Source organism: Sinohyriopsis cumingii, chromosome 6 (assembly GCF_028554795.1).
Source record: "Sinohyriopsis cumingii isolate HCF-2022 chromosome 6, ASM2855479v2, whole genome shotgun sequence".
In the NCBI taxonomy this organism is placed as follows: domain Eukaryota; kingdom Metazoa; phylum Mollusca; class Bivalvia; order Unionida; family Unionidae; genus Sinohyriopsis; species Sinohyriopsis cumingii.
Window position 1 is genome coordinate 120790837 of NC_142966.1, and position 15458 is coordinate 120806294.

Consider the following 15458-nt stretch of genomic DNA (forward strand, 5'->3'; position numbering starts at 1 on the left):
CATTTTCCTTAAGTTGGTCTAGAACAGGCAACTGTTGACATACTGTATTGAATTCATCTATTTCACTTTCATAGTGTTCATCATTGTCATTCGGATTTCATTTTCCCATCTTTGGTGGCGGTTCACTCATATGGTCCAATATTTCATTGCACACATGTTTCGGGTGTTCTTTATGTTTAAGACGCAAGTCTTTTCCACCACGGCATGCACTCTTCCACAATGACTCTTTTTCTGTGGGAGTCATACTGTCATACCACTCTTTCATTCTGAGACAGTTTCTCTTGAGTAGTTGAATGGAGGAGTGGTGGTGCGAGGCATTTGGTCTACGCTTCTGGCTGCTATCAAGGTCTCCAAATTGGTGTTCACAGCAATGATTGGTCATCATTGTCTTTGGATCAACTGCTTCACTGTACTGCCCACCAGGCAAAAAATCACTGTCGTTTTTTAATAGTTCCTACCATTGACTTACACAAAGAAGTAATAACTTGATTCAGTAATTTTCTGTCAATCTTGATAGATTTTGTCACTTCATAGAAGCGTTGCTCAGTTGCAATGTCATACACCTCTCCCAACCAATGTTCATCACTTTCAATCAGTTTGGGTTTCTCCGTACAATCTTTTAAATACTTATGCAAGTTTTGAATGTATATATACAATTCTGAGTATGGCACTTTTCCCGATATAATGAGTTCCCAGCATGGGCCAGTCACTTTAACTTACATAAGCCCTAGGGCTAGCAACATAGTCACAATATGGTCAGAGTTTAAATCTGCATCTACAGATATAATTTTTTTGTTTGGTGCATGTACAGTTTTGATGACTGCCTGGAAATCAGACGGTGTACTAGAATCTCAGCCGCTGTCTGGAATAAATCATTGAACCTATTGTCGCAATAGTTCCCAACTGTCGACTTGATTCCTGGAATAAAATACTTGTATCTTTAAATAAAAAATGAACTGAAGTAAAAAAAAATAAAAGATTTAAAAGCAGTTATACCAATTATTACCAGCATGTCAATTTTCGATGTTGCTTTTACCCAAAAATTGCAAAATATATAATAAACATTCAAATGACTGAATTAGAAGAAAAAAATTAAAATGCACTGCAACTCCAAGTTTTGTGGTACCATTAAGTGTAATATGGTCAAGTGGACTGTGGATTATAGTTTAAAATGAAAACTTTTCTCCAACTCTGATCAGTAAACAATATACCTTTTTCAGTACAGTAGGCTTCCCATCGATCGTGCAGTCCTAGGTGGTTGCCAGCTGGTCCAAAATTGTCTGATGTTGTACAGACAACTCGCTGAATGATGGTACCCACCTTGGACCAGAATTTAATGATTGGCAATCTATCTCGTCCTAATGGGCCATACTAATCTACCAAAGATTTTTCCAGTACTTTAATGTCATTACATATATATATATGAAAACCCAACAAGACATGGGCCATACAATGAAAGTTTTTAACAGACTGTTTGTCAATGTCATTCTCATAACTTTTTAACATTTCATCCCTCCACTCATTTAAAAGTTTGTCAGCCAGCTTCTCATTACTAGCACAATCACTCATTGTGAATGCAAGCTTAGCAAGGGAATTAACAATAAAATCCTCATTAGGTTGTTTTCTGAATGATTTGCTTCTTATGTCGGCTATTTCAATGAGGTGATTTTTTTGTAATGTCTGTGATGATTTTGGCTGTTTCTCTTGAAACGTGGGTAAATCCCAGACTGGCAATCTCACCGTTGTCTAGTGTTACTGCTGTGTCAATTATTTTTTTTTAACGCCTGAAGTCCCATCCCAATTAGAGTTATGAGTAATATATGGCAACTGAACTTCATTGCTTTGACACGCTGTCTGACGCTTTCTTATCGCAGCATCTGTTTTCTGTCACATGATATGAATTGTTTTATTAGCACAGATGTCTTTAATTCCTTCCCTAGAAGTTCATCAATGTTTTTTACACCTGGCATTTTTTTTGTCACTCACAATTTTTTTTTTTTGGCCAAGTACACTGTTAACTCTGGAAAGAGTAGATTGGTTAATTGACTGACACCCATCATTAAGTAATGTTAGGGTGTCGCAAAATTCAGCAAATGTTTGATTATTTTTCTTATAAAAGTTGAAAATCACAATTCCATTTGACAATTTGTATATTTTTTTTACAAGATTTGGAAGCTATTGTATCAACACTTATTCCTGCTTTTTGGCAGTAAGGACCAGGAAAATCCATACTCATTTTTCTACACTGAAAATGAAAAAATAAGTGTTTTAGATACAGTTAAAAAAACCCAGCATATTTCATCATCTAAAACTGCAGAGCAGTAGATTATCATGGTACGAAACTAAAATAATTTGAGGGTAACTCTGTAAAATCTACATGTCAACATGAGGACGATCATTTTTATGATAAAATGTACACTATAATCAATCAATCAATCAATCCTCTCTGCGCTGTCTGGTGCTTGAGGCGACAGCAAGGGAGCACCATTTTGGTCTGTCGGCTGCTGGTATGGGGGTGGTCTGCAGGGTGAGGCCTCTGGTCTTGAGTTCTCGCTCCACGGTTTGGCGCCAGGTCTCTTTGGGTCTGCCATGGTTCCTTTTCCCCTGTGGAGTCCATCTCAGTGCCACCCTTGGTAGTGAGTCAGGGGGCATTCTGCAGACATCTCCATCGATGAGTTGCAATGGTCTCAGCTGTTTTGTTTGCGCCCACTCTGTGCCGGAGTTCCTCGAGATCATGTTTGGCCAGAAGATCCTCATGATCCGTCGCAGGCACTTGGTCTGGAAGACTTCAAGCTTGCATTCTATGTTAGCAGTGGTCTTCCAACACTCGGATCTGTACAAAAAGGACACTCTGCACGTTGCTCTTGAAGATACGGATCTTCATGTGGGTACTGAGGTTTGTTGTCCTCCAGATGGGCTTCAGCATTGCGAAGGCCTGGATGGCCTTGCTGATTCTTGTGGTGACTTCCCTTCTGCAATCTCTATCCGTGTCGACCTTGCTGCCCAGGTACGTGAATTCGTCTAGTTCTTGCAGAGGCTGGTCGTTGATGGTGATTGGGTCGCCCACTGTAGTGTTCTTCCTCAAGACTTGTGTCTTCCCTATGTTGACTCGAAGACCTATGGTGCTTGCTGTCTGTACCAACTGTTGTGTCTTCTGTTGGATATCCTGGTGTCTGCTTGCCAGCAACCCGATGTCGTCTGCATAATCCAGGTCATCCAGCATTGTGGTCAGCATCCACTGTATTCCTTGCCTCCTGCCCTCTGTGGTGCGGCGCATGATCCAGTCAATGGCCAGTGAGAAGATGATCGGCAAGAGAATGCATCCTTGTTTCACTCCGGTTTCCACCTTGAATGGTTCAGTGAGTAGGTTGTTGTGGATGATGTGGATGACTCTGCACTCAAAGTTCTCGTACAAGGGCCTGATGATGTTGACAAGTTTCTGGGGGATGCCGTAGTGTCGTAGGATCTTCCACAGAGAGGCTCGGTGCAGGCTGTCAAAGGCCTTCTCAAAGTCCACAAAGACCACATAAAGGGATCCATTCTACTCATGGGACTGCTCAAGGATCTGTCTCAGAGTGAAGATGTGGTCGATGCAGGATTTGCCCTTCCTAAAGCCTGCCTGTTCCTGACGTAGGATGCCGTCCATAACTGTTGTGATGCGTTGGAGAATGATGCGACTGAAAATCTTACTGGAGATGGATAGTAAGATGATTCCTCGCCAGTCGTTGCAGTTCCCCAGATCTCTTTCTTGGGAAGTTTGATGATGATTCCTGTTTTCCAGTCATTCGGTGCTTCTTCACTATCCCAGATCTTTTGGAGACTGGCAGAGAAACTGCAGTGTCTTTGTGTCTTCTGCCTTCAGCATCTCGGGACATACTCCATCATCGCCAGATGCCTTCCCATTCTTCAGCTTGTTGATGGCCTGCTTGACCTCCTCAAAAGTGATGTCATCACAGTTGATGTCAAGGTCCTCCTCTGCTTCAGGAATGTCAGCGAGTACTGCTGGGTCTGGGCGATTCACTATGGACTCAAAGTGTTGCTTCCATCTCTTCAGTTTCTCCTCCTCCACTGTGACATGAGTTCCATCTTCATCTCTCACTGGAAGGTCATGGTGCTGGCCATAGTCGCCCTTCAGCTTCTTGGTGTTCTGGTACACCGTCTTCATGTCTTTCTGCTCTGCTGCTGCCTCCACCTCCTTTGCCACTCTGTGTATTCTCTCCTGTCTCTCCTTGCTGATTTCCTTCACCTCCATGTCTTTTCCTCTATACTCCTTCAAAATTCTCTCATTCAGTCTTGGTGACTTGGAGTCCGAAAGTCTCTTCTTAATCAGTCTTCTCTCGTCTATGCGAGTCCACGTCTCTTCTGATATCCACTCTGTCTTCTTACTATTCCTATAACCTAAAACTACTTCTCCTGCTTCCTTCATTACTCTGTTGAAATTGACGATGGTCAACGCTGTCTCATCTTCTAGAACACTAAATCTATTCCTTAGGGCCAGCCTAAACTCTTCTTTCACTTTTGGATCTTTCAGCTTGGCCACATCGAAACGCTGATTCCTGGAGACCCCTATCCTAACTTTCCTAAGCTTCAAAGTCACCTTGGCCACCAGAAGACTATGGTCGCTGCCGATATCAGCGTGCCGCATCACTCGCACGTCCTGCAGGGAGTGTTTCCATCGGCCGTTGATGATGATGTGGTCGATCTGGTTCTGAGTTCTGCCATCTGGTGATATCCATGTGAGCTTGTGAATGTCCTTGTGCTCAAACAGGGTCCCTCCTATGACCAAGTCATTCTCTTCACAAAAGTTGACCAGTCTTTCCCCGTTGTCGGTCATCACACCTACTCCATGGCGCCCCATGGTCCTGTCTCTGTCTTTATTGTCGCAGCCGACCCTAGCGTTGAAGTCGCCAAGGAGCAACAGCACGTCATGTTGAGAGATGTCCTTTAAAACGGCTTGAAGAGTGTTGTAGAAGGTGTTTTTGTCTTCTTCTTCCGCATCGTCTATTGGTGCATAGGCCACAACAACAGACAGCTTGGCGTACTTCGAGTTCATCCTGACATACTCAGGCGCTTGTTCACTGGCTTCCACTGTAGAACGGTATTGGTCTTGTTCTTGCTGATAATGATGGCGACCCCCTACGGGTGGTCCTTGTCCTTCCTTCCGGACCAGATGATGACTTCTCCGGAGTTCAGCTTCTGCTTGCCGGCACCAGTCATCGTGCTTCTGTTACACCCATGAGGGTCAAGTTGTAGTGATTCAACTTGCTCACTGCTTGTGCCAGTTTTCCAGTCTGGTTGAGCGTTCGCACATTCCAACATCCAACTCTGATCCATGCTTTTGGCATCAGGAGTTCCGCTATCGGGATGTGGACGTCCTTGCGGTTTTGTTCTCCATCCGTCATAGAGCCGGTTGCCTGGTCTGCTTCGCTCCCAGTGCCAGTTGTTGTTTGTTCCCTTGTTGTTTCCATAGCAAGAGTTGTTTTAACGGGGTGGGGTTGCTAGCCCCACTCCCAACCCTCCTCCTTTTTCAGCCGGGCTTGGGACCGTCCTTGTACACTATATTTCACACAATATTTAATAAATAAATATACAGTAGAATTACTTACCGATACAAAACATTCCAACAGTGTAAATAAATCACAGCATTTGTCTTGTGATTGCCGATTTTTCGCAATGATGTTATATTTATCGCGAAACAAATATGGTGACTTCACCCACGTATCTTATGGAGGACACCTTGGTAAAATGCGTATTTTGAAATTAAATGTGGGTACTTAAATATTTGTTCTGAAAAACAAGTTTGGTATCGAAAGAAAGATTAGAATGTGTATTTTGTAACGATTTATTGAAAATTTAAATATAACGTTCGTGAGTTGAAAAAAATTAGTGAGACTTTAGGGACTATTTTCTCAGCACAGGGTCATCATATGCAAATTTCAAATCACCATCGAAAACATCATTCATTCCCCATTCAATTGACGAATACCTCATTAACATTCATGAGTTTCTAATGACCTGTGTTTGCAAAACAAACACACTGGTGTCAACACGCACACACAGGAAAAAGCAATTAACTGAGAGCCGTCACTTTTGATAACTGATTGATAATTACATGACCATATGGTTATACAATAAAAAGTACATATTAATAAAATTTATATGCTTTTGTAGATAATTTAAAGCCCTTTTAAATAAAGTTTTTTTCATAAAAATGTTATGAATATTGATTTTAATACAAATTTAGCGTACACAGTACAAAAAAAGTTGGTTTTCACCCAGTTTACCGATAAGGAATAGGCACTATCTGGGGTTGCTACATTTAGATACAGATTATATCTCATTGTAAGAAAAAGTCCCTAGGCAGCAGCTTGTGGTGCATTTATGTACATGTGCCCATATAGTACATTCTTAAGTTTAGGTATAACTGTCATTTATTGTTATGAGTCTATTTGTCCATCTTTTACTAAGATTATCAAAGGTCATGGTTACTGGATGAATGAAGAAGAAAGTAGTTCCACACAATAGCTTTAATTTTACAACACATATATGAACTAAACTCTTTGGATGCCTTGCTATTGGAATAAGAAAGAAACCTCGTGATTTCAGTATTTTAAAAAAATCAGAGGTCAAGGGTTACTATGACTAAAAGAAGAAAAATGGTTTCAGAACAGTAAATTGAGTTCATGTAAGGCTTGCACTTGAGGCAAGGTAGAATTTTATTGATTTACATTCGAAAGGGTCAGAAGTCAAGGTCACTGGCTGAAGACAGTTGGTTTCACCACAGTCAAGGTCTCCATCATCTACAGTTACCAAATTTGGAATGGCTTGAACTAGGGATATGGAAGAAAAATATTGGTTTGAAGTTAAAGATCCAGGATATTGTGACTGAAAAGATAAATGGTTTCTGCACAATAATTCAAGTTCTCCACCAGCTACAGTTACAATACTCAGGGAAGTGGCTTGCACTTGGGATAAAGAAGAGGCTGAAAGATTTTAGGTTTAAAAAAAGTCATAGGTCAAAGTTACTTTGACTTGTAAGATAAAAATGATTTGCACACAGTATCATTAGTTTTACATCAAATACCCATACATGCCAACCATTATGCATTTAGCGTAATCATTAAACATTTTTTTTCTGCTACATTAAAAATTAAAAATAAGCAGTAAAAAGTTGTATTATGAATTGGAGAATATTCTTAAAAAGAATAGTGTAAGAGTACTTTCCTTATTTGTTATTTATAGCAACTGTATATGACCACATTTCCAAGAAAACAGACAGGTTTCCTCAAAAGTGTACGTTGCCTAACATTCATTTTATTGATAAGCTAGTTAGGTAGTAAACTAATTATATTTTAAAAGAAAATTGCAGCAGATATTAAGTGAAACACTTTATATTGAGTTGTGGATGTTGTGTAGGCTTGCAGCAAGGTATGGAAGAGTTATGTTGATCTTTGGATCAAAAGGTTCAAGGTCATGGGCATTGTGGCTCAAAGAATTATGGGTTTTGCAGAATAACCTTGGTTCAAGAGTGTTTATGTTATGACCAAATATTTTTCTGCACCCTTTATGCATACCTTCTTGAGCACTGTTCATGCTAGAATAATCATACATGATGAGTTATGCATCTCTGTATATAACTTAGAAGTAAAAGGTTATTATGACCCACATTTCACTTTTTCCTGGCTTACGTTAAGCTTTTTCATGTAGCTGATGACCAGGTAAGTTTTTTTTCATCCTGTATACATGCCTGGAATAACACAATTTTTCCAACACTTAATTCAATTTAAAAATGCTATGTGAAATCCATTTTCAGAGGCAGTCCTTATGAAACTTTCCATCAAAACTTTGAGTTCTTTTTACCATTTTGTTATTGTTAAATAGCTATTTACAAATGTGCATCAAGAACAGTTACACAAATTTGTGAACATAAATTATTTTAATGTCTAATTTGGTACAGTTTTTTTCTCCAATAGGTTCTGCGTCCATTTTTATTGAGACGTTTGAAATCAGATGTTGAATCAAAACTTCTACCCAAAAAGGAAACTAAGATCTTTGTTGGTCTGAGCAAAATGCAGAGAGAGTGGTGAGTATGTTTGATGAAAGTCGGGCTGGACTAAGTTCTTTGTCTCACCATGTCAAATCCATAGGTCTTTCAGGTATGACCTTTTTCATTTAACATAGCTTAGACTTGTACTATGTGTATAGCGGTGGCTGTGTCAACCATTGTAATGGTTTTGGTTGAGTAACTTACTATGGTCAGAAGATTCACACTAGGAGAGAGGTGTCCCAGGTGGTTGAGTGGTTTAAACCGACATGATTTTTCTCCGTTTTCAAGCAGAATTCCGCTTTTCTCCTGACTTGAATCAGATTTTTCTTGATATAGTCTTTTTTTTAATATTATCTCTGATCCGGTTTTTTAAAAATGGTCTGTCCACTCCCATTCTGCAACAACCCTTGTAAATTATTCGTTCCATATATTAGTTAGCACAGGACTCTCGTAAAGAGTATTCAGATTGGTCAAAGGTTTAAATTCAGCCAACGAATCTCTTGTGTAATGGAATCTGATGGCAATGGAAAGAAGAAGCATTCTTGCAAAACAAGGTATCCCAAGATGTTGAGAAAGACCATGACATGAAAAGTTCAGATAAAGGTTTAAAAACAGTATGGAAATGGGAACGGCTGGAGTGAAAAGTTGATGGAAATTTAGTTGGTCACTTTATAAGGAAACTGAACACTAGAGGACTGGCATTTTGTGACCTCTGCAAGAAAGATCTGAATTATGGTAATTGCGGTTTAAGAGTTTGGAACAGCACATACAAAAGAAGCTGCATATGGAAAAATTGATGCTCAGAAGGCATCTGGAAAGTCAAGTGCAATTAATTACTACAGGAAGAAAAATTTCTTGCATGAGAGAACAGATGTAGCCCTCTGTCAGGATATGCACACTGCATGTCGCCAATACAAACACCAGCTTGAAAAGAAAAAGGCTGGCATTGAGAAGGAAAAGAAATGATTGCACATTGAGCCAAAAAAGGAAGGCTAAAGAAATCTTTGCTGAAGCTGCAAAAAGAGCTCGACTGGCATATCAACAGGTTGTGTCCATTGGAGAAAAAGACAAGTGAATGTATGGGATTATTTGTATATAGTTGAGGCACTTGTGTTTATTTTACAGATTTGAAAAGAGAGAAGTATAATATATTTGCTGCCAAAATTGAGAAATTATTGTGACTTAATTACAATAGTACTGGAGAACAAATTTATGTGACTATAAATATTGTGAAATTATTGAAGTAAAGTTGAATATTTTTGGTAAGTTTATTAGTGTCTCAAATGATTATTTTGGTTTTATTTTGTGATCATAAGTTGCACCAGGAGCAGTTTTTTATGAGTGTAAAATGCTTTTTTTGGCCGGGGGCCATCAGCATGCTGACCCCCGGATCTGGGGCACTGCTCCTCGATACCCCATTGGGGGAGGACCCCAAAACCCACCTTAAAAATTTTGTCAGCTTTTTATTAAATGGAAGACCAAAATCATGTCTGTTTAAATTGCTTGCCTTGACCATTTACTGCAGTGTTGTCCAACCTTGTTGATGCCATGGGCCACTGACAAATTTTTCTTGAAGCCGAGGGCCACAGCAGAAAACTTAAAAGCAACAACTATACAAATTATTCACAATTGTTTTCCTGGTTTAGAAGATATACTATGAAAGCAGGCCATTGACATTTTGTTACATAAATGCAAAATAATTGCTTGCGCTTTGGGGGGGCCATTTAAAATCAGCTAGTGGGCTGCAGGTTAGACAGCACTGGTTTACTGCTATCTCACCTCTGTACACTTGGGTTTGAAACTCTGGCTCGACCAACATTGGTATGTGAGAAAGCTTGCAGTAGCTTCCCGTGGGTCAGTGGTTCTGTTTTTTTCCTGGATTCTTCCTACAACAGTTATTCTGGCTTCCATGTGTGCTGAAAAATAGTTTTAAACCCACAACAATAATGACATTTAGAGATATCTTACCACTAGTATATGCTGGTTTTTACAGATAAAACTTGCCCCAGTAGTAGAAAAAATGAATGTTGGTATTCTTGTACTGACAAACTGTAAACATGTTTTGAGTTGTGAAACTCAGAACATCAGAGTAGGTTAGAAGCTGACTTTTTGTTCACTTTTACATCATATCTCTGCTTAACTTGATCTGGGTCACTGGGGCTCATATTGTTGCTTAAAATTTGCGTATAAATTATATGTGCACTATATATAAATAGCACAAGGGAAGGCACTTGTCCCATTTCTCTTGTGACCTATTTAAGAATCAAAACCGGTATCTGTTGATAGGCTACACTTGGCATGGAGTAATTACTTGAGCTTGATGTTTCGCTGAGATTTAACTTTTAGGCGTACGTCAAGTTTTACTTAACTATCCCACATACATGAATTTTCTCCATTTTAAAGTGGAATTCAGCTTTTCTCCCGACTTGAATCTGATTTTTCTTGATATAGTCTTTTCTTTTCTTTTTAATCATCTCCGATCTGTTTTTTCCGGTTTTTTAAAACGGTCTGTTCGGTCCCATTCTGCAACTACCCTTGTAACGTATTCATTCCATATATTAGTTAACCCATGACTCTTGTAAAGAGTATTCTGATTGGTCAAAAGTTTAACTTCATCCAGTGAATCTTTGTGTAAAGGAAACTGATGGCAATGGAAAGAAGAAGCGTGCTTGCAAAAAAATGGCATCCCGAGTTGTTGAGACCATGATACAAGAAGTTTAGATAAAGGTTTAAAAAACGTATGGAAATGGGAATGGCTGGAGCGAAAAGTCAACAGAAGTTTAGTTGGTCAATTTATAAGAAAACTGAACGCTTGAGGACTGGCATTTTGTGACCTCTGCAATAAAGATATAAATTACAGAAGTCGTGATTGGAAGAGTCTGGAACAGCCCTACAAAAGAAGCTGCATACGGAAAAATTGAAGTTCAGAAGCACAGATTTTTTGCATGAGAGAACAGATGTAGCCCTCTGTCAGAATATGCACACTGTATGTCGCCAATACAGGCTGGAGCTTGAAAGGAGAAACGGCCCTCCTTTAGAAGGAAAAGAAGCAATTTCACATTGAGCCAACGGAATCAGTGGTGACAAAAAGGAAGGCTAAAGAAATCTGTGACAAAGCCACAAAAAGAGCTAGACTGACATATCAACAGGTTGTGTGCAGTGGACAAAAAGACAAGTGAATATATAGGATTATTTGTATGTAGGTGATGTACTTGGGTGTTTATTTTACAGATTTGTTATGAAAAGAGAGATGTGTAATATGTTGGCAGCAAAATTTGCCAAATTATTGACTTAATTACGATGTGAACTCTGACATGCATATGTAATAACTTAAGCACCAATAGTATTGGAGAACCGATTCATGTGACAATAAATATTTTGAAATTATTCAAGTAGAAAATTTTTGGTAAGTTTGTTAGTTTTTCAAATGATTATTTTGTTATATATTATGATCATAAGTTGCACCAGAAGTGGCTTTTCATGACTGTAAAATGGATTTTTGGCCAGGGGCCTTTGGCCCCCTGGACACGGATCAATGGGGCACTACCCCTCAAGACCCTGTTGGGGGAGAACCCCCAAACCCACCTTTCACATTTTCAGCTTTTTTTTAAGGAAGACCAAAATCATGTCTGCTTTAAGTAGAACCAGCCCATTGTTTTCAAAGTTACCACTGTTCATATGGACTTTTGCTAATTTAGAGTTCTTAAGTTTGAATAGTTATTTTTTTTGTTTTTGTTCATATTTAGCTCGTTTGGCTATAGGCTTCATTAAGCTTTTGGCATTGTACCAGCATCTTTATTCTGCCGTCTGCTGTTCATCTCTCATCAATCCATCTGGAGGTTGTGTCTTTGATCCCATTGTGATAAAATTTGGAACATCATCTAGATTTCAGAGTTCAAACATGAATAAGATCCATGTGTATTGATGACATGCATACAAATTGCTACCACTTTTAAAACCGTATCTTTTATCTAATTTTAGTGAAATTTGGAATTCAAGCATATATGACTGATATCTCACATGAGATCCTTGCATACTAATGAGGTGATATTTCATCAGTTTCATTGAGTTTACAATCAACCAAGGGAAAGACACATTTCTGACCTGATTTTGATAAAACTTAAAAATAAACATGTATCATCAATTTTTCAGAGGAATTCAGTAATGAGCAAGATTCATGCATATTAATGATTTAATATACAACTCTATTTATGATCTAATTTTAATCAGACTTTGAATATAGGCTTTTTGAGTTTGATAATGAGAAACATCTGTGCATATTTATGAGGTGATCGCACATCTGATTGGTTGAGCTTGATAACACTCTTCTGATGAAACTTGGTATGTATTCTTCAATAATCAAGATCATAAATGGCTTTTTGAGTTTGATAATGAGAAACATCTGTGCATATTTATGAGGTGATCGCACATCTGGTTGGTTGAGCTTGATAACACTCTTCTGATGAAACTTGGTATGTATTCTTCAATAATCAAGATCATAAATGGCTTTTTGAGTTTGATAATGAGAAACATCTGTGCATATTTATGAGATGATCTTACATCTGATTGGCAGAGTTTGACAATATTTTAGTTGCTTTTTGACAGATGCTTGTCAAACATGGATCACAATACAAACTCTTGGAAGGATAGCTGTCATTTGGAATGTAGAATCAGGAACTCTTTTATTGTATTCATGCTGTACTTTCTGTCTCTCTCTTACCCTCAGAAAGGTGAAGCTTATTTATATAGTTTGCTGAAATTGCTTAGTATGCATATTTTTATGTTGCTGTTAATAAAAATAGAAGAAAATACTCAAGGACTTGTAAAAGAAATCATTAGAAATTTTACCAACTTTGACAGAATTCATCCTGGCATATGTGGCTTTTATTTTTATACAAATGTCAATCTGCCATCAAATACAGATAGAAAAATAATAAAGCATAAAAATGGGATCTCGTTATGAAAAATAAAACTTTTTGACCAGATTTGACAGAAGTCATAATGTTGTAGAGGGCTTTCAATTGATTTCCCTTTATAAAGATGTAGCATTGGTATGGATACGTATTTATTTATTATCCATTCTAATGCATAAAATGTTCATTAGGTTAATAAATACAAAAACAGAAGATACACAAGAAATGTACATTAATATAAAAATGTGCAGATCACAACCATTATCACCAGCAAGAGAAAGGGAACTAATTCAGAGCCAACCTTGTGTGATAATTAAAGTTTGATCTCTATATATCAATTATCTGATTAATAGCAACTTTGAAGATTGGTATTTTTTAAATATGAACTGAGGATTATTATAGTGATAACAGATTTGAAGGCTGGATTTTTCCTGTACGCTTTTGAACTTTGGTTTGTTTCTCACACTGGATGACTCAGACTGTTACATAATGTACCATCAAAAGAAGTGGAACATTGCTTTCTGTGGAGTTTATTGTTTTGGACCCTCCTTCACCAAACACAAACATGGGGTCTGATACCTACTGTAGCCGATTTTGAGAATTTTAAATGGGTAATGATTTAATAGTGAATTTATGAAATAAGTTATTTTGTGAGCCTTGATGAGCAAAAGATGAAAATCTATTCATTAAGTTTCATAAATTCAGTAATAAATTATTGCCAGGTTGAGATTCTGTTTACCACATAATTGTTACTTTGAGTGGAAAGAATCCAGACATACAGAAGAAATGACTTTCAGCACTTCATTTAATTCAATTTTTCCATGTGAAAAAGGTCCCAGAATTTTGCTCAGTTCAATATATAGTAATATTTAGAAGTAGATTTCTTTTGTTATAAATCACAATTTGAAGAGTAACTGTCTTCCAATGAAGAGAACATTAGACATGGAGAACATCCTTGTTCAACATTGGATCTCCAGTGGAAATATTTGTCCATTTCTTGGATATTTGATGTGATAATTACTAGATGTACAAGTTGTACTAAATTTAAAGGTCTTACTGGGAATGGAGGATATTTGTTGGTGCTGATTTTCGTTCACATGGCTCTATCCATTCCCAGATTTAATGTTTTGCGATGGGATATTTGCATTATTTGATTTGGCAGATTTTTGTGGTTGGACAAGTTTCTGTATGTTAAGAGACCAAGATTTGTCAACATTTTCTGAGTTGACATTTAAACCTGTCCTCAGGTTGGGTGCAAGATCCAAATGCATGGTAGCAACAATGTTAAAAGCAGGTATGCAAATCCTGAACAGGTTTGTGAATTATAGAAAAGCATTTCAGAGGCCTTGAAAAGTTTTGAAATTTTCACAAGTCATTGAAAGTTTTGGAAAAGTCATGGAATTTGGTTATTTTGTATTATCCAGTCGCATTTTTCATTTGCCTATGCAAAAGTTTTACCAGCCTACCTGTCTTCAAGAATGGACTTGTTAGTGTAGATTCACCCAAAACTTCAATCAGACTACATCCAGGGATCTTACTGCCATTCAAAATCATTGTACTCAAAGGCATGCAGAAGAGAATGACCTATCTGATAGGATGAAGTATGCCCAAAGCCACTGTAAAATAGGTTTTTGTATTAATGTGCTTGGTAAGGATAAGAGGGTGTAAATTTACGTAATAGGTATTATTGAAATTGATTTTAAAAAAGGTTTTGGAAAAGTCATCAAATTACATTTTTTAAAGAGTGCAAGAACCCTGACTGTCAGCATACAATTGGCTGCTGGTCAATTTTTGGCACAGACTAGGTATGTTTGTTTTCTGTTAACTAGGTTAACATCCAGTGGGTTTAATTTAGTGTAGGCTAAATGAGCCACATTCTATAATCATTAGTGTGCAATTTTGTGATGGTCACCCGGTTTTTCCTAATGTCCAGATGGATACTGATTGGAAAGATGGCCACCATTTTGTCGATAATAATAGTGAATGAAAGCAGTTCCAGAAGGCAGGAAAGGGAAATAACCAGTGGTTGCAGCCAGTCAGTAATGACAGTACTTTGCAAGAATTTAATTTGCCATTTTAGATCTATCAGATTCCTACAGTGATATATATATATATATATATATATATATATATATATATATATTGTATACCTTTGTGCCTTTTGCAGGGAACAAAAGTTTGTGACTATCTGTTCAGTTTGTTCAAAAGCTTTGTTAAAGTTCTGTGATATTTTGTGTAAGAATGAATAAATTCTAATATTTAGTTTCCTTATAGCAAGATTAAATGCTATTGCAGGTACACAAAAATACTTATGAAGGATATCGATGTTGTTAATGGAGCAGGAAAATCTGACAAAATGAGGCTGCTGAATATTTTGATGCAGCTGAGGAAATGTGCTAACCATCCCTACCTTTTTGACGGGGCAGAACCAGGTAGATAGCCAATTTTATATGACTGTGTATCTTGTTACATAAGAAATTTAGTTTAAGATACATATC

At 37.7% G+C, this 15458-nt stretch overlaps 1 protein-coding gene and 1 pseudogene across 2 annotated transcripts in view; one reads left to right on the forward strand and one right to left on the reverse strand.

Moving 5' to 3' along the window:
• LOC149797849 (SWI/SNF-related matrix-associated actin-dependent regulator of chromatin subfamily A member 5-like) overlaps positions 1–15458 on the forward strand; it is a 120487-nt gene that overhangs the window by 48272 nt on the left and 56757 nt on the right. For both annotated transcript variants that reach the window (XM_089962858.1, XM_089962859.1), the window contains 2 exons: positions 7974–8083; positions 15256–15392. In XM_089962858.1, the coding sequence (XP_089818984.1) occupies positions 7974–8083; positions 15256–15392 (247 nt within the window). The remainder of the gene's footprint in view (positions 1–7973; positions 8084–15255; positions 15393–15458) is intronic.
• Positions 98–5053, reverse strand: LOC149797850 (uncharacterized; annotated as a pseudogene).